Source organism: Cryptotermes secundus, unplaced genomic scaffold, assembly GCF_002891405.2.
Source record: "Cryptotermes secundus unplaced genomic scaffold, Csec_1.0 scaffold868, whole genome shotgun sequence".
In the NCBI taxonomy this organism is placed as follows: Eukaryota; Metazoa; Arthropoda; class Insecta; order Blattodea; family Kalotermitidae; genus Cryptotermes; species Cryptotermes secundus.
Genome location: NW_019745096.1, coordinates 495,678 through 520,791, shown reverse-complemented (window position 1 = coordinate 520,791; position 25,114 = coordinate 495,678). Strand labels below are relative to the sequence as shown.

At 41.6% G+C, this 25,114-nt stretch overlaps 2 protein-coding genes across 5 annotated transcripts in view; both read left to right on the top strand.

Moving 5' to 3' along the window:
- The first annotated feature begins 32 nt into the window (after positions 1-32).
- On the top strand, positions 33-9,977 carry LOC111874994 (tetratricopeptide repeat protein 4). Of its 4 annotated transcripts, none has more exons than XR_002844644.2 (9): positions 33-265; positions 751-868; positions 1,394-1,565; positions 2,240-2,432; positions 3,335-3,449; positions 5,792-5,945; positions 6,624-6,788; positions 8,147-9,041; positions 9,690-9,977. XR_002844644.2 is itself a non-coding variant. In XM_023870982.2 (9 exons), exons 1-8 carry the CDS (start codon positions 101-103, stop codon positions 8,232-8,234), a joined length of 1,170 nt encoding a protein of 389 aa, XP_023726750.1. In that variant the 5' UTR covers positions 33-100; the 3' UTR covers positions 8,235-8,237; positions 9,690-9,977. The 4 variants fall into 4 exon arrangements, 3 of the variants coding, with proteins under 3 accessions (XP_023726750.1, XP_033611567.1, XP_023726752.1); XM_023870982.2 differs by having other exon boundaries at positions 8,147-8,237; XM_033755676.1 differs by having other exon boundaries at positions 8,147-9,977.
- Positions 9,978-20,146: 10,169 nt separating this feature from the next.
- The window catches only part of LOC111874991 (Down syndrome cell adhesion molecule-like protein Dscam2), a 203,409-nt gene continuing 198,441 nt past the window's right edge, over positions 20,147-25,114 (top strand). Inside the window, 2 exon segments of the mRNA XM_033755675.1 lie at positions 20,147-20,218; positions 20,323-20,451. Coding sequence (XP_033611566.1) covers positions 20,397-20,451 — 55 coding nt within the window. The 5' untranslated portion in view covers positions 20,147-20,218; positions 20,323-20,396.

Sequence of the window (25,114 nt, the reverse complement as noted above, 5' to 3'; positions counted from 1 at the left end):
AAGATGCGTGTCGATCCGTGGTTGTGATCATGGATAGTGAGCCGTTCATGTGGAATTATGTAGACAACTGTGTTATGGCGTAAATGTTGTGAATATAGGAATGGATTCAAAAGCTACTAACGCCATCAGTAAAGGGGAGATGTGTATGTCAGACGAAAAACGGAGAAGGTTAGCAGAGAAATTAGACCAGGAGTTGGATGAATTTATTGGAGGGTTAGAAAAACGATCGTCCACTGATGAATGGCCAGAGGACCGATGGCAAGAGGTTAGATTTCACAAACCAAAGTTGGGAAATAACACAGTATCCTTTTCTTCAGTTATTTATGTAATATTTCTAAACCATAGGTTATAGTTCGTGGTATTTTCAAGAATCTGACCCCATGTATTATGGTAAGTTCACTAACACACAACGGCTGTAAACTTATACCAGACCACATGGCTTCACACCTCAGACAGTAGTGTTCTTCAGAGCCACCGATGTTAGGCCCTTAGTTTACAGAAGAAAGGAAAGAGTACTTTTATAATTAAAAAATAAATATTTGGAACGCCGATTTGAACCACACCCAGAAACCTATTGCAGTACCCGTGCATACCTTTAATAGGTGTAACTACCATACATATTGACAGGAGTACAGAGTAGATTTCATAACATTTTTGAGTATGCTCTATTGGGTTTGTGGTAGGAAAGAGGAAATTAAGGAAAAATAACGCTTATATGTTTATATATATTAGATTGTGTATACAATACAGGAAATGGAAAAGCATCCATTCTTCATGACCAAAACACCAGAAGCAGGAGAGCCACTGTCGCCACTCATGGAGGGCCTGCAGCAGCTCAAGTACAGTGAAACTGATAACACACCACAAGGTACTGTTTCTAATATGCTGCAGCATTATGTGTTTGCAGACACAGTCTTTAGTTTCTTTTAGTAACAGTGCCATTTTGATCAGTTTTGAAGCCTGAAGTTCATGTAAATAATGTATATTCCTTTGCTACCTCACTGCATTTCCATCACAAAACTAAATGAGCATGTTTTGAGAAATAGTTGTTGTTTATACAGAGAGTCATATGAAGAACATAAATACATTTTATGGGTGGAGGTTTTGAATTTATAGCAGGTGGTACTTATAATACTCTGATTGAAATAAAAATTGCCACCAGTTGGTTGCTAGAGTATAAGATGGAAGTTCAATACAAGGATTGCCATAGCATCAAGTGCGTGGTTGTCAGAGAACTTTCCACAAACCATTCAGCTGTTCAGGTGGAAGAGTTGGAAGTGTACATAATTGGATATCTACATGGCATCACATCCTAAAAGTATATAATCTTAATGCTTACTGTCATAAAAACCTCATCCATTATAGTAAGTTAGAAACTTAAAATTCATTTCAGAATTGGCAGCTACATATAAAGAAGATGGTAACTATAATTTCAAGATAAAAAAATATCGCCTTGCAATAATGAGCTATACAGAAGGATTGAAGCAGCGATGCGGAGATTCCGTGCTTGAATCAGAATTGTATAACAACCGAGCAGCTGCACATTTCTTCTTGAAAAACTACAGGTGACAGAGAAGCAGATAAACTTCTGTATTTTGCCTCATTCCCTTCCTTTCTTCTGTGTAAATGTTTTTTTTCCCCCCACTTAAGAAAATAATCCTTTGCAGGGCATTGGTTCCTAATGCCTTGTACATACCCCTGGTCCCAGCCTCCCTCACCCATACTACATATCACCCCACCCCCCTTCTCTCTGCTGCTTTTAAAGTTTGAGACAGTATATGTCTCAAACACTAGTACACATCTACTAAAGAGCACAGATTCATATGCCAGAAAACCATACATAATCCTAACTTACTAATTAAGTGATTCACTGTATGGTATATCATCTTTCAGACAATTCTGAATACAAATGGTATCAGAAATATGTATCACATGATCCCACCATATAGGGTTTTCTTTTGGCCTATTCGTAGTAAATTACATGTAAGAGAAATGTTTATACAACAGAGTAACACAGTTTAATTGCTTATCTTTCATTGGAATCATCGAAGGCAGTAAAAGTTTGGAATCTCATTAGATGCATTGGTCTTGGCAGAAGATAAATTTCCACTCGCAAACCTTCTATCAATGACATTCCATGTCATCTGCAGGATTTTTCACATTTGTTGAATTCCAGAAAGCATGGTCAAGTTCTGTTGAAGGTGCATCAGAGGGTATGTACAAGACTTTGTTCTTTCAGGTCATGTCTGTTCGATTGTCGAGCAGCGCTGAAAATTCGGTCATGTTACCCCAAGGCACAGGTCCGCGCTGCTCAGTGTTGCATGTTTCTGCAGAGATACGATGAATGCATCGCTCTGTGTGACAAAATGCTTCTTGGTTCCCCTACTGACAAAGTTAGTCTGGAACTTCGAGCCAGAGCTGTTGCAGGAAAGGTGAGTTTAGTGCTGCAAGGTCTCTTTAAACTTACTTACACATTGCATCATTAGTTACTTAGTCCTTGTTAGCATGGTGTAATGTCTTAAACTCAACTGTAGAGGGAGGTGTGTGGTCAGCTTCATACACTTGTCACTTTATGCCTGGGGAAAGAGCCCCTGGTAGTCACTGGACAGGAGGCTAGGTAGACCTCAGAGGCAGATGCAGTGGAGAAGAGAAAAATCTGTGCCCCTCCAGGGAATTGAACCCAGATTGGTCAGTCATCCGGCCTGTATTCTAGTTGCAGTACTGATGAATCCAGAATGTTTTGTTTTAATCTTGTGTTCGTACTCTACGCCACGTTATATTCAGGCTTGTTCCGTAGTCATTGTTAGCACAGAATAATATCATACAGGGAAGATGGCCCTCAGTATCTGTCACCCTGTATGAATTACTACACATCACAGATTGTAATGACCCTGTAAAGTAGGTAATTGTAAAAGTTGACCCTGTGCTTAATTACCTGCATTCTTAACCTCAGTTTTAGGTGAAGGTGAATATGAGTTTCACATTGCAGCTGCTTTATTCCTGATGAAGGAGCCCTGGTTCTCCCATTGGACAGGAGAACAGGTGGACTACAGACCTACTCTGGATGCAGTGAAAAAAGAGAAGAAATTGAATCCCAAAACCCCTGATGTGTTCAGCCCTTAGCCTAGTCACTGTAGTCACTTTTATTAAACCCAGCAAGCCCTGAGAATAGATACTGATAACTGTGGCAATTCTGTATCTTTTAGGTATTTACTGTATTATGGCGTGCCATATCTTCCTGTGATATTAACCATAGCAGTCGTTTCATCTTCATGAATTGTTTGCAGAATTTAAAATTAATATATAGTATATCTGTTCTTATGCTTTGAATCAGAAAATGGAAGAGAGAAACATCCGGAAGCAAAATGTATCAGAAAGAAAGGAAAAAGAGAAGGAACAGGCATTGCTGAGAGCCATAAAGGAGAGAGGGATTCATATAGAAGGGACAGGTAAGGAATTTGTGTGGGTTAAATAGAAGGAAGACCTCTTGACCTTCTGGTCTTTTTCAGGCTGTAACCACAGATGTGTATATTATTTCACAGAGGAAATGTTACACTGGGTTACTATAAAAACTTTTCATACAAACCAAATTATTATTGATATAGCCAAAAGACTGACATGGTTTTTAAGCATATATCTGTAAGTATGTATGACTAAGTTACAGATGTTCTATGTGTGAGCCTTTTGTCACATGACAGATATTAATACAATAATCCAATTCGTTCCAAACACACCAGAGCATGTCCTCATCAGCACTCGCAACAGCTGTTGTGATGCGTTTCTTTAGATCGCTTACACTCACAGGAAGTGGAGGAACAAAAACTCTGTCTTTGATATATCCCCACACGGCGTTGGATCCGGACATCTTGGTGGCCAACGTGTCAGTGCCATGTTCTGGTCTGTTGAGCAGCTAATGCAACACAGAGGCAGATTTTGATCCAGGTAATTTTGAATCCCCATGTGCCAGAAAGGCCCATCTTGGATGAAAATGAAGTCAGCACTGTCTTCTTGTAGTAGAGGCAGCAGCCACTCACTAAACATGTCGAGGTAAATTCTTCCGGTCACTGTGTTCTCGAAAAAAGAATGGCCCATACACCTTTGTATGACATACAATACAAAACACATTAACTTTTGGTGAATCCTGCACATACTGGACCATTTCTCTCAGGTTTTCGGTTCCCCATGTATGCATGTTGTATGCATTGACTTTTCCACTACTGTGGAAGGTCGACTCATCACTGAAAGTTAGCCAGTTGAAGAAAGCTTCATCATCTTCACTCCACTGCTGCATGTCCATGCAGAAAGAATTATGTACAATTTTGTCATCATTACTGTGCACTAACTGTAGCTTAAACGGAAACATTTTGAAATGTTTCTGCAAAATTTTCTGCACACTCTGCTGTGGAATCTGTAATTCTAAACTTGCATGTGTTGTTGACTTCTTAGGGCTGGGCATGTATCTCACAAACACGAGCCACTTGTTTCGCTGATACAGGTGGTCTCCTAGAACTTCTCCCTTTGCATAAACAACCAGTGTTCTGAAATTTCTTGCTCCAGTCATACATAGACTGCCTTGTAGGTGGAGGTTTACCATATCATGTTCTAAAATGCTGCTGTACAACAGTAAGAGAGTTTGTTTTCGCTAATTCCAGCACAAAAAAAAAAAACCTGTACCAGAGTATCAGCCATTCTGCTTAGCTGACGCAATGGGTGCTCACGAGATGCTGACATCATGAAAACTTACATCCCAAATCTGTGCTGCTACATATATTGTGTGTCTACCTGTTTAATGGTTTTGGGTTCTATATAACATCAACAGAATTTGAGAAGTGGAGTAGATGTGTGAAAGGAACACTGCCCACATATATCAGATGGTGTTTGAGCATCAAGACAGTTGTTAATTCTCTCACAGAAACAAATAAGGGAAATAAACAATCAAAACAACATGTTTGACCTTATTATACATCACTTGAACACACCCTCTTCAACGTCATAAACACAGGAAGAATATAATATGTGACACAGCACTCTTCAAAACAGTACAAATGACACAGCACACACATAAACTACACGACTAACAATAAGGTAAGGCCTAACCAGACACTCTAATAAACCTAAAAGCATTATATATAACTATATAAGATAGAATAAAATAAAAAATTAATATAATAATATATTTACAGAACATATAATCAAGAGAAATAAACGACATCTTTCACCATCAGGAGGAAGCCAACATGACCCAACGTTGGCTCACGATATTTTAACATAATAACTAATTTTTTATACACAAAAGAAATTTTAATACAATTTTAAATACATAGGGAAGCTACTGTATGGAAAAGTGAACATCATATCGAGTGCAGTGGGAAATCCCAATCAGAATACCCAGCAAATACGCTTAAAAAGAAAAAGCATCATACGTAAATCTACACTTCAAGAATTCATCGTGAATGATTAAGTCAAACACCAAAACCAACCGTGATAATAACAAAAATTTATATAGTGAGCATTATTCATAGCTTAAGTGCATATGGTTAAAACATCTTATGTGACAGTGTTTCCTGATCATAGTGGCGCGCCTCTGAGGATGATTCTTTTGAATCGAAACATGTAAGGTGAATAAAGACTGAAGTGTTGTAAACTTCTGTGTCACACTGGACTGAAAATTATCCACTTTGTTGTCTAGCTTGTTAGTTAACGAACTTTGAGTTTTCACAGTATATCATTGGACAGTGGCTGAAACTGTCATGCTCCATTGTACAGTTTTCATATCAACTGTTGTTGACAGAACTATCCATGGCGGCATTAGAACCCAGCAGTCCGGTGGTGGCACAGGGGCATGTACACCTGGATGGAAAAGGCAGTCTGGTGTGGCCTGTCATGTTCCTATATCCAGAGTACGAAGTCTCTGACTTGGTTCAAGAATTCTGTGAGGATGACACGTGAGTTTTGCAGTTTTCCTTAGCCTTTTGCACAGCTTTTACAGTAAGTTTACTTTGCATACCCATAAATGCTGAAATACTGTAGCTGCCTGGGCTAGTAAATTTGAACACCACTGTTTAATGGTATATTTACAACATTACAATACAGTATTTTAATTGGAAATGCTTCGCAATGGAACTTCAGTTTTCATCTGCTTTCTCTACGAAACTGTCTGCACTGAAGTCCAGTCTGAGGTTCGAAGATAGAACTTGTCAGTGTTGTTCATTATTTGCATCTGTCTTATTGGAACCATTCAACAGTATTCCCTTTTACCAGGTTTTGAACCCATTTCCGAGCAGTTCGGTGGAGAGGCTGCCTCACTAGGGCTTCTACCTGTGACTTTCAGAATTCTATTCAGTTTAATGGCAAAAATAGCATCAACATCTCTGACTAATCAAATTTTGAAGTCTCTTGGGCCCAGAAAACAAGGGAAATATGAAATGTTACCTTCTTGTGTAAATGTAAGAGATGCAGTGTTTTAAAACTTCAGATTTTCTCCAAAGTTTCACACATTTTAACTCACTAAAGCTCATTTTTGTGAGCACAGTGTATGTCATTCTTGGCTGTCGAGTGTGAAGGTCTGATTTTTTATCCTGGTTCTCACAGTATCTCAATGCTGTGTTTGATTCTGTTGCTAGGTTCTCACAACATCTCACTGCCATGTTTGAGTCAACCCCTGACTGGGATAAAGATTCCTCGTATATTCCTTCTGAGCTGAACATATACTACGAATGCAGAGGTCGTCATACGCTGCATCAAGTTACCGCTAGTGGCACACTAGGCGAAGTCCTAGCTAGAGAAACGTAAGTTAGCCTTATACAGTTCAAAATATATGGTTGTACAGGGAGAAGCAAAGTTGCCCTGGGAGAGTTTAGGAGAGGCAGTGCGATGACAGGAATACATGACGCTTGCACGCTGAGCAGAGGCAAAAGCTACAGCAGCGTGTCGGAAAATGTTGAGCAACCTTTCTTTGGTGACCACAGTATTTGTGTGGCTACCAGATTTATGAGTGGCATGCAGAAGCATTGTTGGTTGAGGCACCATGCTACAAGCCAGAAGGTTGCGGGTTCAATTCCCAATGTGGTCACTGGATTTTTCAATTGCACTAATCCTTCCAGCCGCACTATGGCCCTGGAGTCAACTCAGCCTCTAACAGAAATGAGTACCAGGAATCTTCCTGGGGGTAAAGGGCAGCTGGCGCATAAGGCTGAGAGCCTCACCGCCATCTATGAGCCAATTGTCTAGAAAATGTGGGAGCCTCGACGTCTCACAACCCTATGGGCCTCCACAGCCTATTACAGGGATAGCTTTACTTCCAAGATTTATGAAAAATGTTCAGTCTGTGCTTATGAAGATACATATATGTAAGAGATTTGAGGTTATCACAGCAGTGAAAGTTTGTATCCTGGTCTTTGGGTTATGGCACCATGTAGTCTTATGTTGTGAGTACGAAGGTGCCGGAGGGAGATGGAGGCAGGGTGTTTCTCCAAAACATTGGTACCCACCAACCAGAACATAGGGTGTCATAATCTTGAAGATCACAATATAAATGTGGTAGTGCTTGAACAAGTTTCACATTTATGTAAAGCAGCAGGATACTTCAGTTTATTTATTTATTTTTTTTTTCAGTGAAATCCTATTTAAGGTTTCTTTTAGGAGCAGTATATTTGAAGAGTAATCAGGGAAATCATAGATTGTGGACATGTAAGGCAGAGGTTACTGACGTGGGATCACTGAAATCGAAAACTAAATGAAGGAAACCTTAAACTGAAGAATATTAGATGTTGGTTCCACTGTAATTTAAGCTTTTGTGTTTAAAGTAAGGTGATGGACAGGTAAAATATTCTGAACTTAACCTTCAGTTCCATTTATCTTGACCCTGAGTATGAAATTTTATGTTATAAAGACATTCAATTATAGCCCAGGGAAAATACATCACATGATTTCACAGTGAAAGTTTTAAGATCTTACAATAGAACCCTCATCACCATCTTAAGATTTTCTTCCTTGTTTAACGATCAGTTTCAGTGATCCCAAGTCAATATCAATATTAAATTTCCTCCAATTTAATGTTAAAATCCACTGGCCCCCAAAGAGGTTTCACTCTATACAGTTTTTTGTTTAAAATTAAGAGATACATAGTGACTTGTTTTTGTTGCAGTTACGTGGTATATGGAGGCACGCCATGTTTCCTGGTGACTGTTCGAGGGAGCAAAGTGGAACAAAATCTTCTGGCAAGATATTCATAATAGGTAATATAATTGTAAAACCAGGAAGATGGTCACAGAAACAAACATAAAAAAATAGGACCTTTAACCTTTAACGACCGAAAGTCCGGTATACCGGACGGTACCTGTGACCTCGAAGATGCCGAAAGTCCAGTATACTGGACGCAAGACACGTGCTCACTTTAGAAGTGCTGCCGGTTAGACGTTGAGTTTGAAACCAAAACAAACACACGCAAGTTCAAGTCAGAGGTCCAATTGTTGGCTCTGAACAATAAAACCCTTCATCATGGCACTGGGTTCGATTTCGTTTACATGTAGGTAAGACTGTTTGTGACTTGGTCAGCCAAACAGAGTGGAAGCTTCTTCACAGAACAGCTGACCCAACATTCCTCTGTGCGGGCAGATCACTGCTTCTGTAGCTCTCAAGGAAGTGTGACGTGTTTAGTGAGTGTCTGAATTATCAGCTTGTGAGTCAGTGGCGGACTGTTTCTCTGGGGAAGCCAAGATTTTTCATTGAGTCATCTGGAACTGAACATTGACAACACTGTCCGGCCAGCCAGATAGAAACAATAACTTCCTGTTTGTTCGCTAAGCGAGAGACTGAACCAGATTGTCTACCAGCGTATGAGAAGTGAGGTCTGTGTGACCTTCACATCGCGCTGAAGCAAACTCTGCCTCTCCGCGCTCCCGCACGCAGTATCTATAGTAGCGTAAACTTACACGACGCAACGAGTTGAAACTCGTGTACAGTCTGACCAAACATTTTGGTGTATAGTGTCAATGTATTTTGGATATAACGACGTCTCAAATTTGAAGAAAAAATTATGGGTAAGTCTTTTGGAATTTCATTACACATATAAAAGAGAGTATATTTTGAATTTCATGACATAACAATCACAGTTAATTTTTATTTGTAAAAATTGCCTTAGGTATATTGTAGGAAATTTCATTCTCTTTCAGGCGGTTTTTAGTTCGTAATTCTAAGCTGCATAGAACGGAAAATATGTAGTTTTTTCTGAAAGTCTACAATATTAAAAGGGCAACGTCAAATTAACTCCGGCAGCAGCGCAGTCGTGGGGGGTTTAAATGCCGACTCTTAAAGGTTAATGAACAGTTGAGAATTGCTAACGTATAGACATCACAGAAAACCAACCAAGTTTAAGTGTACAGGCGTACTATACAAAGTAAACCTGAATAATGTACATCCCACACTTAATGAACAAGGTTTTAAGTAGTTATGCTGAAACACAGCAGTACAGTTTTCTGGCTTATGCTACTCATTATGCTGAGAACTTCCTGCAGATCATTCAGCCACTGAGGCAGAAGAGTTGGATGCAGGTGGCTCAACAGCATGCAGGAAGCCCTCTGACAATCACGTACAATACTGAATGATACAAGGACAAGCAGTCATATTATATGTACAAATAAAGATTCAACAAGAGATCACTTTATAATCTGGTCTGCTATTTCTTTCAGTTCCATTTGATAAGCCTCACGTCGCCTTCTGTTGAGCAGCAAATAAAACAGCTTGTCGCTGGGTACTGCATGCAGTGCAGCGTCTAACAGAACTTGGCATATCGACATAAATACGACACTTCATGCTTCTAATTGGGTCATGTAAACCAGTTCCTGTGCAGAATGCTAGACGATGAATTTTGTGAAGGTATGCAGACACTTGCTGTAGTGATTGAAGAGGTTGGGTTGGTACTCCTGCAGGCAACTTGAGCTTCATTTCTCTGAAGAAGACGGCTGGGATAAGACTCTCTGCAAACACAACGCCCTTATCAGCTATTAAGCGACCCGTACGATTGGCTGGCAGTCTGCTGAACGCCACAAACCTGCACATAACCGATGCATGTCTGTCTGAGGATTTCCTATATTCAAGAAATTTCACACTGCTGTATCCACTGCAGAAGTTACATACCCATAGATGATATATACATGTTAAATCATAACATATGAAGGAAAGGGGACCGCCTCTGTGGTCTAGTGGTCAGAGGTTCTGTCTACAGATCCAGAGGTCCCAGGTTCGATTTCCGGCGCTACAAGATTTTCTGAATAGTAATGGGTCTGGAACAGGGTTCACTCAGCCTCGTGAGGATAATTGAGGAGCTATTTCACGGAAATAGTGGCTCTGGTCTAGAAAACCGTGATTAACAGGCATGGGGATTCATTGTGCTGACCACGTAACACCCTCTGTCCACAAAAGTTGGCTCTGACTTCGCCAACAAAGTGGTTCCTCTGTTGGTATAGTTCGCTTGTGGACTGCAGGCCACAGAGTTTTTTTTTTTATGAAGGAAAGGACATGGCATATGTAAGAAACTATAATTGACTTAAACCAAACACTAGTAAATAATATTTTTAATTTATTTAAATAAATTAAACCATCAATGGTACTTCTGGGATAATGACCCTGAGCTTATTTTATCATACCATCCACTATACTAGCTGAGTGATTTCATTTTGAGCAGAATGTTGGAAAAATTGGATGAGATTTTGTAACACATTTGACCAAATGTCACAGTCAAGCAGGTAATGCCCTTGTTTCATAGTCTAGAGGTTCTGGTTTTGAATCTCAGCTATCCTGACAGATCTTTCATGAGTTTCCTCAGTTCCTCCAGTCAGATTGTAGACATGGCCTCAAATTAGGCCACAGTCACTTTCACTTTCCTTCAGATTCACTAACCTCCTTATTTCTGATGCCTTGGCCTGAACTAGTCACAGTCTTTTTGAAATGCTGACTAGCTAAAATGCAGATACGCAAACCACTTGTCCTGCAGACATGAATGTTTTCTTTCAGAACACTATGATGTCGGAAAGCTGTACTTTTTATTGCATCCCAGCAGGGGGAGAAGAAGCTTGAACTCGCTGCCCCTTATTGCATTTAAGAAGTCTTATTTAATAATTTTTTTAGTATAGAGACTATAGCATTTGATTGTAGCATGATTGATGAACTGGGAAGCATCTAGAAGGAATGGGCTATGGCAAAATCAATGTACTATCTGAGCATCTGCCTGGAAATACTGAGGAAAATCATGAAAACCCATGGTCAGGACTGCCAGTGTCCCAGCCAAGATTCAAACCAAAGGTAAAGTTGTCCCTATGCTTAACTAATTAAGCATATGGGGGAGTGGATGTATAGATCCACATTTTCTTGTCCTTGGCAGTAGTTAGAGGTGAATGGTCAGCTTCACGCCCCTGCCGCTTTGCCCCTGGGACCCACTGGACAGGAGGCTGGGTAGGCCCCAGAGCTGGTCTAGACAACGTGGAGAAGAGAAAATTTTCAAACCCTGACTCCTCGGTCATCCAGCCCATTGCCAGTTACTACACTGACTATGCTATCCGAGTTNTGAATATAGAAGTTATGGTCTTCTGAAATGTGATGCTGTGCCAGTAGTTTGGTAGATAAGTAGGTATCATTGTTTTGGAGAAACCTACACCCTCCATCTTCTGGCTAGAAAAGCGACTTCCTTCTACTCTGAAGATGGAGGCATATTCTGGCACCTGCACAGAGGGAATGAAGGAGAAAGTCCCCAGTGTGGACACTAAGTCCTGAAGTAGGATGTCTCTGAAACGCAAGTAAGACAGGTTACCATTCTATCAGTGCGCCCAAAAAGTTTTCTCATAGGAATTACATGTAAGATTTGATCCTTATTCATACACTTTTGGCAAAAGTGTAATATAACTTACATTTGGGTATATTTAACTTAAATTTTCAAACAATGTGTAGAAGTGTTCATGTCTTTGTAAGATTTGAGGAGTTCACGGCGGTTACTATGAAGAAAGCAGTCTTCTGGGATTTGGCACCGTGTATATGTGGTGTTAACCGACGTTTCGGAGGAACGTATCGCCTCCATCTTCAGGGTAGAAGAAAAAATATAAGAAATCTGCAAGCGAAGAGACTGTGAGAACCGGTAAAAGCAGACTGCAGACCCTGAAGATGGAGGCGATACGTTCCTCCGAAACGTCGGTTAACACCACATATACACGGTGCCAAATCCCAGAAGACTGCTTTCTTCATAGTAACCGCCGTGAACTCCTCAAATCTTACAAAGACATGAACACTTCTACACATTGTTTGAAAATTTAAGTTAAATATACCCAAATGTAAGTTATATTACACTTTTGCCAAAAGTGTATGAATAAGGATCAAATCTTACATGTAATTCCTATGAGAAAACTTTTTGGGCGCACTGATAGAATGGTAACCTGTCTTACTTGCGTTTCAGAGACATCCTACTTCAGGACTTAGTGTCCACACTGGGGACTTTCTCCTTCATTCCCTCTGTGCAGGTGCCAGAATATGCCTCCATCTTCAGAGTAGAAGGAAGTCGCTTTTCTAGCCAGAAGATGGAGGGTGTAGGTTTCTCCAAAACAATGATACCTACTTATCTACCAAACTACTGGCACAGCATCACATTTCAGAAGACCATAACTTCTATATTCACCATTTTTAATTTGCTTAGTGGGGGGAGGAGTCCAGCTGGGTCCACTCGGCACGGCAGCCAGTGATCGGCATATCGTACCTGCCCTGAGTGATTATGATGAATGAAGTATTTGGTGGAATGAAGATTGGCAGGGGAAACCGAAGTACTCTGAGAAAACCTGCCCCAGCATCACTTTGTCGACCACAAATCCCACTTGACCAGACCCGGGATCGAACCCAGGCCGCCGCGGTGGGAAGTCAGCGACTAACTGCTTAAGCTATGGTGCGGCCCTATATTCACCATGATGAGAACCTCATATCTCATGAACTCTTTATGTCAGGCATACCAATTGCTAGACCTCACACTGAGTGACACGTGACAAGTTTCACGCATATTAAATGCAGCTGCACCGAACAGGTTGGTCTACTGCTAACACGGGAGTTGTATTCAGCAGGTGGTCAGTTTAAATCTCAGTTGGGTCATTTAAGTAACTTACAAACAAAAATATGAGAAATTCAGTGGACATACCTCATACGTGAACAAGGCCTCCTCTTCATGTTCAGTGATGTGGTTTGTAGCACTAGTCTCCTGCATCATTTTATTCGCTTCGTTGGGGGTTACATCTGCAATCGAGTCGTGGTCAAACTTCAAGCCAGCGTCTTCTAAACCATCCTCACCGTGCATCTGTCGCAGTTTGTCTTCCATGCTTTAAGGTGCAGACAGTAATTTGTACTAAACCATTTGCATAGGACCTTGCCATAGCTGAGGCGGTTAGTCACTGGCAGCCCATGTCAGGTCATGTGGGATTTGTGGTGTGCAAAGTGGCACTGGGGCAGGTTTTCTCCGAGTAGTTCAGTTTCCCCTGCCAGTTAGTGGCCGACATACCAAGTAGACTCAGTCTCAATCCACCCCAAGAAACTTTAAAAATCATTTGTAATTTACAGAGTGATTAATTAGTTAATTAAGCAATTAGTAATCTTCAACAAGGTGATGGAATACAATAACGCATGCAACAGCTGGAATTAGTGGTCACACCTGGTGACACACAGGCCTTGGTGATATTTTGAGCCAGGCAATCTGCCAGTATTGTTTTCTGTACAACCTGCGCAGTGTGTGTTCATAAGTGAGTGTTATTTTGAATCTCTGTCACATGCACATGTTCAAGGAGGGATTGTGTAAATATCCCAGTTTCCTTGTCCCACATAGGAATACAGCTTTGAGGTTGACTGACCACTTCCGTAAGCTCAGAAGTGCTGGGTTGAATGATTTTTTAATCTCTATGTACTAACTTGCTTGCCTTATGAAGCAAAAATAAACATATGGTACACCGTTTCTTTTATTGATATGAACATCATGACACTAGAGGTCACTCAACTATTGTACTTTCTTGTTTCCTGTCATCAATAATGCTAATTCCTGGAGTGGGGGTAACACTAATGTCACTTAATGCATGGTCCTGAAATTCATGAGGTACCATAACTTTGAAAAACATGTAAATTTTAAAGTAATGTTTTGAGAATATACATAAGCAACAGTGTAGTCACAGCTATTGTTTTGATGAGCCCTTGCAGCTACATGAAGTAAAACGCTGTCGCCAGTCTACTCTTCTACTCTGAAGACAGAACAGCAAATTACTCCATGGTGTTGCATCTCAACAGACCATGAGCCTCATATTTACAATGTTTCTGAGGTTTTCACAGCAATGAAGAGTTGTACCTTCTGAGATGTAATGCTATGCAGTCTACTGAAAATCAGCTGATGTTTCAGAGGATAATGTGTCTGTCTGGGGCCAAAGAATAAGCCAGGCAAGAAACCACTGGAAAGCACAAAGCAAACTTTGTTTGTTTCTTGCCTGGCTCACTCTTCATCCTTAAGATGGAGGCTCTGAAACGTCAGATGATTTTCAACAGACTACAGGGCATCATATCCCAGAAAACCAAATGACATATACATATTGTCAAAATGTGTGCTCTGCAGTTTTGCCTCCTGTGTTGGCCTTAATATTCATTTATTGCAGAGACTGTTCGTGTTGATAAACCTGGGCTCTTGGGTTGTATGTGAGATGTGGCACATAGTAGCAGGGCAGTGGTTGCAGCTGCACTGTAGGTAGGGGGGGAGGGAGAGTGATGCACTCTAAGTAAGGACCTGTTATAACCCATACACATCCCACCATCCTTATCTCTTTTACTGGACTCGTCCAAGTTGACTGCACACACTATTGAGAGTTGTCAGGTCTAAGAATGCAGACACAAATCTGTTGTTGATAAGGTAATGAACAGTGGATTAACTGTACAGATATAACATTATGTTTCCTTGTATTTTCTTGTAATATATATTACATAAAGAATGTTTGAAATAAATGTTTTGCACAATTTTTCTATGTATCACCTTTTTTCTACAAAATTTATTTTATTTCAGCTTCATGGAAAGTAATATATATATTGAACCATTAAAGTCGACGAGTCTTGGAGGTGAAATAAGTATGCAAACATCGCTTCTGCATGATGTGTTTATTCAAGTAGTGAATAAAAAGTCTATGGAGAAATCCTCATTTAAGGTTTCCTTGGAGCCCAGTGGATATGCACACTAAAATGAAAATCTTCATGCATTGGGGTGGAATCGCTAAAAATCTCTAAAAAATAGATCTGCATTTTACACGAGGGACCGCGGATATGCATGCAGAATAATAGAGATTTGAACCGGGTATCTCCCAAATGCTGATCAGCCGCATTCTCGTTTGTGTCAACTACGTACACATACTCTCTCATAATACAGTGTAGTGAACTACTTCAGATAAGATAGCAATCACTGTAACGTATTAAACTGATTAGGAATAAAATTATTCCTTACCTAGGCCTGCACAGTTAATCACAAAAATAGATTTTAGGTTATGTACATTTCATTGCGTCAACCGTATCATTTCATCATTCCATACAACTGCAGCAATTGAATTCAGTGTTTTGAACTTAACAAAGCTCCACGTATGGTATCTTTTCACGTTTCCATACAACAAAACATGAAATAAAATATTCTTAACTCGACGAAGTCTGACGTATCACATTCAAGTCAAAGCGATAAATCTGCCATCTATGCTCAATATTTGAAAGTTCGAATCATAACATGTGGGGACCGGTTGGAACCACGGGGACCACCATGGTTACGGAAATTGAAACCGTGAGAATGAGAAACGAGGATTAAAGCTAAATGATAATTTCATTTTTAGAGGCCAGTGTGCAATACACAGAAAACAGCATTTACACGTTAGTTTTCGCAGGCAAGACTATTTTTTTTATTGCTAGTGGGGTGGGACTAAGTCCCTTGTACTGCGGCCACTTCTGGCCAATTGTACCAGCCCCAGATGATAGGGGAGGGTGATTGTGGAGCAATTGGTGGAATGAAGATTGGTAGGGGAAACCGAAGTACTCGGAGAAGACCTGCCCAGCGCCACTTTGTCCACAACAAATACCACTTGACCAGACCCGGGATCGAACCCGGGCCGCCGCGGTGGGAAGCCAGCGACTAACCGCTTGAGCTATGGCACGGCCTTGGCGAGACTAAGTATGCTCTCTATGAGATGTGAACTGAATTCTTACATATAAAATCGTTTATCCCCCACCACGGTAAAATGCAGCCAGCATCGCAATTCTCCCGTTCCCCCTCTTCAAACTTGGAAATCGAAATATCTGAATAGAACCGGGGGCCCATGTGATATGCAGTACAGGCACAGTTGGACACATGGGCCTGAAAATACTCAACACATGAGAAAACAACATTAGATTAAAAATCCTAGTTAAGCCAGTCACATCATGGGCTGCCTCCCCTTGGCATTCCCATGCATTCAAAAATGAATTTTGACGAACGACATTTTTTGCAGTAACTCTTCTCTCCTCATTCATTCCGTAATCAATGCATTGTTGTTGTATTATGATTCCAACACACACACGCACACAAACAAAAACGCTTTTTACGGAAACTTCAGCGGATCTGTATACTTCCTGGCTGATTGTTGGCTAGGAGTTAATACATACCCCCATGGTCCTACAACTGGCCTCCTCGACAATGATATTCTTTGTTTCCCTTTATCTTCAAGTGAATGATATTGTCCCCGAAAACGAAGCTGTTTTTGAATTCTTCTCACGCAGCTATGAAAATCCTAAAATTACTTTCCTAAAATCAGTATTCCAAATTATGCAACTTGCAAGTAATCCAAAAATAAAATTCATCGGCCCTAGTGTACAGCAGTTCACAAAGCTTGTCACCCAATATTAGAGTGACCTTATATTTCGAAAGAAAATGCTGTATACAAGTTAAAAAGTGAGGAGGTGAGAGGCGAAATGGAGGAGCATATTTACATGTCTTACATTCCCTGAAATAAGAACAAGAAAAGGTCACTTTACAGTCGCTTTCGTCCTCGTCATCCGGTTGTACTTGTTCTTTTTGCCTAGCCGGACGCCACTGATCGTGCTCTAACGTTTTTTCTCCAGTACCGACTTGGGTTTGTAAAACTTGGCGTGAAGGTCTAAACAGTTTTCTTCGAAGTTCGCAGTACTTCATTCGTAAAAACGCTCTTTCCACTGTATATGCTCTGCTTAGATTTTCACTGAAAGTGGATTTACGTTTCGACAACTTATTGTTCATAATTCTTTCTTGAAGTAAAGGGTAAAGGTAATGTTGTCCCTATGCTTAATTAACTAAACATCTCGCCATGAAGGCGTATGTGGGAGTGGTGGTATCGCTCAACCATTATTGATCTCGGCACTAGATGGAAGTTAGTGGTCAGCTTCAGGCTCCGGCCGCTTTAACCCCGGAGAAAGGGCCCCTGGTATCCGTTGGATAGGAAACCGGGTTGGCCCCAGAGCCGTTCTTGACGCTGTGGACAAGATAAAAATCTCTCGCCTCTGTCGGGATTCGAACCCTGTCCGTCCATGCCGTAAGTCTGTCGTCATACTGACTAAGTTATCCTAGCTCACTTCTTTTCTACAGGAAACACGTCATAAATTAACACACTCGCGCTGAAAGTCTCGAGCCATCGGACCCCAGTTTGGATCACATGGTATAAACTAACAAGTAATACATCTCCAGTCACGTGTTTCGTTTGTTTCTGTTGTAGCTGATGAAAATGTAACCAGAAACGCTGTTTAGATACTCAACTGCTTTGGAACAGATGGCGCCCTCAGGGAACAAGTACAGGGACAATCTGAAGTTGAAATCCGGGACATTTCTTCATTTCTTAACTCACCGAACGGGATCCCGTCAAAAGTTAACTGGGACGTAAGGCCAGCCACCCTAACATGAAATAATAACTTATGTTTATAGCGCCCGGTAGTCAGCAGTTTTTGGCCCCTGGATAATTTCCACGTACAAGCTGTCGGCTTGGTGTTCCCTTCCACGCTCCTATGTCATCACGCATCTAATGAACTTAAGGGTTCAAACCCTCCTGTCGTTTTCTGTTGGTCTCTATTGGCAAATGTCAGTTTAGTGCGATGGCCGAGTGTGACTTTCTAAAAGCTACTGGCCAAACCGAGAGGCAATGGGGATCTACGCTCTGCTAGCACGTAAGATATTGAGTTACTTTAATTAACATTCCTATTTAGCTAACGTGATAACTTGAAATGGTATGCGCCCCCTTCAAGCCTATACTATATAGTAATATTATATTGTAGCATCCTCTTGCACATCGCTTATTATTCAACAAACGTCATTGGTTCGCCGACTTGCATGCAAAGCTTCCTTCTAAAACTTATTTAAGAATCTCTTACATACACACAGTGACTCTTTTAGACCTAATTTAAAATCTTCTATGCATTGCACTACATGTTTCGACCGACACCGGTCATCATTAGGTGTTTAAAAATTGTTTGTAGAAACTGTTATGCTTCCTTTCTGTGATTCTAATATTCTATGTGTAGTCCCATCTTTGGGCTCGTGTATTTTATGGTATTGGGTGTCTCTTCCTGTTGTGTATAACACTCGTTGTCTAGACACCCACAAGAGGAAGCGACACCCAGTACCATAAAATACACGAGCCCAAAGATGGGACTACACATAGAATATTAGAATCACAGAAAGGAAGCATAACAGTTTCTACAAACAATTTTTAAACACCTAATGATGACCGGTGTCGGTCGAAACATGTAGTACAAACCACAAAAGCTTTTAAATAAGTTTTAAAAGACGCATTATGTGTACTTACTTACTTACTTACTAATGGAGCTGAGCCCTTCTGGAGGAGCCGCCAATTCTGCAGCTACTCAAGAACTTCCCAGCATTTTATGGAACCCGAAGGTTCATTACCGTGTTCACATTGTGTGTATGTAAGGAAAATTTAAATACGTTTTAGAAGGACGCGTTGCAAGTAAGACGGCGAACCAGTGACGTTTGTTGAACTACACGTATATTATATCGTGTTATTTTCTCCATTGCTTTTCAACTTTTCTTTAGAATATGCCATTAGGAACGACCAGGAAGAACCAGGTTTCATTGGAATGAAATGCTACTGCTGCTGGTCTATGCTGATGATGTAAGTCTTCTGGGAGATCATAAATTTACCATAAAGTAAAAAGTCCAGAACCTCTAAACTGATGCAAGTAATAAGATTGGTCTAGACGTAAACGCAGATAAATCTGGGTATATGTTGCTGTCTCGTCACCAGAATGCAGGGTAAAATAGTAGCATGAAGAGAGATAACAGAGCATTTGAAAATGTGGCACAATTAAAATATTTGGGAACGGCAGTAACAAATCAAAATTGAATTCAGGAGAACATTAAGAGGAGACTGAATTTGTGTATTGCTTGCACCATTCAGCACAGAATCTCTAGTCTTCTGGTCTGCTGTCTAAAGGCGTAAAAATTAGACTATACTGAGCTATAATTTTGCCTGTGGTTTCGTATGGGTGTGAAACTTCATATTTGACATTAAGGGAGAAACATAGACTGAGGGTGTCTGAGAACAGGGTGCTGAGGAGAATATTCGATCCGAGGAGGGATGACGTTACAGGAGGTTGGAGGAAACTGCATAATGAGGAGCTTCATGATTGTATTCTTCGCCAAGTATATTTAAAATGGTCAAGTTAAGGAGGATGAGATGGGCAGGGCATACAGGACGAACGGGTGCGAAGAGAAATACGTATAGGATACTGGTGGGAAAGCCAGAAGGAAAGAGACGACTAGGAAGACCAAGACGTTGGTGGGTGGATAATATTAATATGGATCTTAGATAAGATGGAGTGGTATGTACTGGATTGATATGGGTCAGGATAGGGACCAGTGGAGAGCTCTTACGAACACGGTATTGAACCTGCGGCTTCCATAAAATGTTTTGAAATTCTCGAGTATCTGTGCAACTGGCGGCTTCGCAAGAAGGACCCAGCTCCATAGAGTTAGGTTACTTACTAATAGTATCAAATTCTGTTGGGTTGGCCAGCATGTTCAGCAATAAACTCGCGTCGTACGTAGTCTGGTCAGCAAGCCTGCGCGTTTAGCAGGCTCCGTGCTCATTATAGTGGTGGAAGGCGCAGGGAGCGAAGGTGTTGTTTTTGTCCCTCTGTCATATGGTGTTTCTTGTTGCAAAATATACAGGTGTGTAGAAAACTGTGCTATAGCCATCCCATATGTTTTCTTGACTTAAAGTGCTTTCCTTTTGATAGTGTCGATAGAAGTGAATATTGTTTGTGTTTTTACAGCGGTGTAAAATTTGTTGGTAAAATTTGGTGCAGTGCATATGAAGACCCAACTCGCAGCCTGAAAATAGTTCAACATGAATATATCAGCGCTTTGGTGCTTACCCACTCTTCTGCTTCTCATTGCCCTTGGTGAGTAGCTCTGCAACATAACATTGTAGTACCGTATTGTTACACATTTCGGTAGAAATAAACATTTCATTGTCGCGTGGTTACCAGATGTCTTAGGTTTCGCCATGTTCGAAGATCATATTATGAAGCCGGCAACTGCATCGTGATACCTCAGCGAAGACAATTTTACAGTTCTTTGTTTATTGTTGTTTTGTGATAATACGAGACAAAAATCTATGTATTCTACCATATGATGTGAAACTATAAATTGCCGAAAACCTGCGTGATAATATCATAATAAATTAATTCCAAAGGTACCGTGTGGTTATGAATATTTGCACATTTCTTCCCTCCGCGAACTTAATGCTGAAATGCATCATTTACAGCCTAAAACCGTTTCGTACCCCAGAACCACCCTGATTATTTCTTTATGCCTGATGGGGAGTACTTGAAACCACGGAGATAGAATTTGTTTCTCCGAAAAATGCGTACGTTTAACAAAACAGCTGCAATGTATACAAACTGCGGAGTTCATGCAAATATCGTAGGCACATACGTTTGATGTTTCATGAAAGAGCCCAATGTGAAGTTGGACATACGTACTAAGGAAAATAGATAACTTCCATTGCAGAGGAATTGTACGCGGAAACTCGCTTTGTGTAAAAGAGTGTGACAAATTGGAAACCTAGCGGTGCTGTGATGTCGAAAGCTTAGGGATGAAATGGGCCACCCGCCACTCCTTTTCTTTAAGAGTCTGTGGTGCCATTATATCGTTTTGTGCTACATCCAGCTCATCCACATCCGAAATTCATATTGTAAGAGGTCTTAAATGTTAAGATATTGTCACGTTTCATGTCTGCATGTTGCTCCATTTTTAACAAATACAGCGGTTCTGACAATACCATTAGTGTAATTAGTGTTGAAATTGCTTTGTATCTCTTTGAACGAATCTCGTTTAAAATCTAGAGGTTGATGTTGACTTTCACCTGTCACACGAAACTTGTCCATTGTAGGTGATGAAGAACAGATTAGGTTAGATGAGTCCACATTAGCATTTTTATAAGTTTCATACACGATTATGAACTCTTAATGGGGATGTTGTGTCTGTTTCGGCATGTTTCGTCTCCGAAACTACCGAATTGATTTTGATGATGACTGATATTAGAAACTTAGCGGGCCACAGTAGCCGCGCGGTCTAAGGCATGAACTGTCTTCGCTCGCTCGGACGCAGGGATGGTGGGTTCGAATCCCACTCAGGGCATGGATGTTTGGTGAGTGTGTGCGTTTATTCTGTGTTTGTGTTGTCCTGTGTTTAGGTAGCGGCTTTGCGACGGGCTGATCACTCGTCCAAGGAGTTCTACCGTCTGTGAAAAATGATTACGGAACTGAATAAGAGGCCAGGGCCCTGAATGGGTTGGAAGAGTCATCGAAAAAAAAAATGGAAACCTACACCGAAAATTGTCGCATGAGTTCAATTTTCGTGCACATCAGCCCACAAGTACCCTCGACGTACTTAAACAGAAACAAAACTTCACCAGAACGAGTTATCGCAATAAAACTTGATGCATGACTTAATATGAGCCGGGAGAGCGCAGTCGGTATAGCGACTTGCTGCGGCCTGGACGACCGAGGGGTCGGAGTTCGATTCCCGGTAGGATCAAGAATTTTCTCTTCTCCAAGTCGTCCAGACCGGCTCTGTGGTCCAACCAGCCTCCTATCTAATGGGTACCGGTGGCTCTTTCCCCAGGGTAAAGCCGCCGGAGCGTGAAGCTGACCACTCACCTCCAACTAGTTCCTAGGTCAAGAAAACATGGATCTATACATCCACTCCCCCATACGCCTTAATGGCGTAGTGCTTAATTAGTTAAGCACAGGGAAAAATTTACCTTTTTTTCCTTTATATGACTTATAGGAATTTCTTTTGAGACCTGAGGTTCTTACGGCAGTGAATATTAAGATTACGGTCTTTTGGAGTGTGCCGCCGTGTAGTTAGGTAGATGGGTATAAGACAATCCCGAGGAACCTCGCTTCCATCTTGTAATCTATCAAAGTAAACTGCGTCACAACCCATAAGCCTATAGTTTCGATAAATGGCTTTTGTTAGAAACGTTTTCTAAATGCATACAGCGATTATTTAACTAATAAAGACAATTTCTGACTTCGCTGCGCGATAGTATTACTGGGATGTGGATAAAATGTAATCAGTTACGATTATGTTTGATTAGATACGGGGGCTCTGACCTTGGATGTAAGCGGGTGGGGCGTGAATCTTACCGCTTACGTCCGTCCACACTCCGGGATCAGTTTAATTATAACTTGTATCAGATGGGGCACACGATAGCGTAGTTGGTTGAAGCCGGAAGGTTGCGGGATCGAATCCCGATAAGGTGATTTTTTTTAAATTGGCCTAATCCTTCCAGCCGCAATATAGCCCTGGGGTCGACTCAGCCTGTAACAGAAATGAGTACCAGGAATATTCTGGGGGGTAAAGGCGGCCGTCGGCGCGTAAGGCTGACAACCTCACCGCCGTCTGTGAGCCGATTGTCTAGAAAATATGGGAGCCTCGACGTCTCACAACCCTATGGGCCTCCACGGCCTGTTACAGGGATAGCTTTACTTTTTTACTTATCAGATGAGCGCTGTATTGACTGGCAGTGACAGCGCTGTTTGAGTGGGCAGTAGTTGACAACAGTGTTACATTATCCGGCCTGAGTTGGGAGTTGCTACGTCTCAAACGGGTGGCGCCAGGGATCATGGGATCCTGACTCCACTTTCTCTTTTTTATTTAGCTTACTACGCTGTCAGTAGCTAGACAGTTATAGCTTCTAGTTGTCGAGTGACATGAATTGGAAAGGATTTGAAAGGAACCGCCCATGGCACAATCGAGATATCTCGGAAATACCGGGATGGGCTGAAGAAAATCACGAAAAACCAGAGTTAACGATAGTCGGTATCCCGGATGAAATTCTAACCGAGCAGTTCTCGAGCGTGAGTCATGAGCGTTACCGCTGAACCAACCTGCTGGACCCGGCCCCACTGTAGTATCGTAGTTAAGCGTATGGAGCTTTACCTCCACTCCCCCACACGTCTTCACGGTATGGTGTTTAATTAAGCATAGGGACACTTTCCTTTTCGTTTTTACAGCAGGTGGACTCGTCGCCCATTGCCTAATAAACGGTATGAGATTGGCGGGACTGAAGCACGCATCGAAAAAATGAGGTGTGTACATAATTGTAGTTGGAGAACATCACCTCGCAGACGTAACAAGTTGGTTCAAGCGATAACTCTTCCGACTTATATTAGTGAAGTGTCCAGTTCAAATCCCGGTTGGAACACTGACATTTTTGCGTGGTTTCCTTCAGGATTTTCAGGTAACTGCCAGAATGCTGTAGGCTACAACTGATCCTGCAATTCTCTGCTAATAATCTGGTTTTGTTACACGTCATTAAACAAACCTTAAAACAAAACGTAAAGCTATCCCTGTAACAGGCCGTAGGGGCCCAGAGGGTGGTGAGGTCAGCTTACGCGCCGGCCGCCCTTTACCCCCCAGGAAGATTCCTGGTACTCATTTCTGTTAGAGGCTGAGTCGATCCCAGGGCCATAGTGCGGCTGGAAGGATTAGGGCACTTGAAAGAACCAGTGACCAAATCGGGAATTGAACCCGCGACCTTCCGGTTTGTAGCACAATGCCTCAACCAACTGCGCTACCGCGTGCTCATAAACAAACCGTAAATAAATGAAACATTATCTTTCCTTGTCCACCGCGGTCGTCGAGTGGCTGTTTTCGGGCGTGTATTGCCGCCAGTGGCCCGAGTGTCCGTTTGCTTTCCTCCATCTGCGCTGTAGACACGTCCCTCTCATTGCACTGGTTGCTACATATTCAGATGCTGAAGTAATTACTTGTTGTGGGGACTGAGGACTCATTTCGGCTGATGGACTCTATCCTGAGCCATGTCACGTGAGGTCACATCTTCAGACTTGTTTTATCTAATACGTAATCGTCATATCCGTGAGCAAGGCTCGCAGGTAATATCGTTGTCCTCCCCCCCCCCCAACTATTTTGCCAAACTTTTCTATACACACCTTATTTCCCCTTGGTTTGTGTCTCTCGTTTTAATCAGTCTAAACATCGTACAGTACAAATTGTGGAGTTCCACATTCATCTCTTTTTTTTATTCCTATTGGGGTGGGACTAAGTCCCTTTGACTGCGGCCACTTCTGGCCTATTGTACCAGCCCCAGATGATAGGTGAGGGTGATTGTGGAGCAATTGGTGGAATGAAGATTGGCAGGGGAAACCGAAGTACTCGGAGAAAACCTGCCCCAGCGCCAATTTGTCCACCACAAATCCCACTTGACCAGACCCGGGATCGAACCCTGGCCGCCGCGGTGGAAAGCCAGCGACTAACCGCTTGAGCTGTGGCGCGGCCTAATTCTGCAGCTACTTTAGAACTTAGCAGCATTTTATGGAACCCGGAGGTTCATTACCGTGTTCACAAGAGCCCTGCCATCCTATTTTTTAAATATTCATTTTATTATTATCCTCCCATCTGCGCTTAGCTCTTCCATGCTGTTTTTTCCTCCAGGATTTCGTACCGAAACGTTATACGTATATTTTTCCCCTCATGTGTGCTGTATGTCCAGCCCATTTCATCCTCCTGAATTTAATGATCGTAATATTTGAC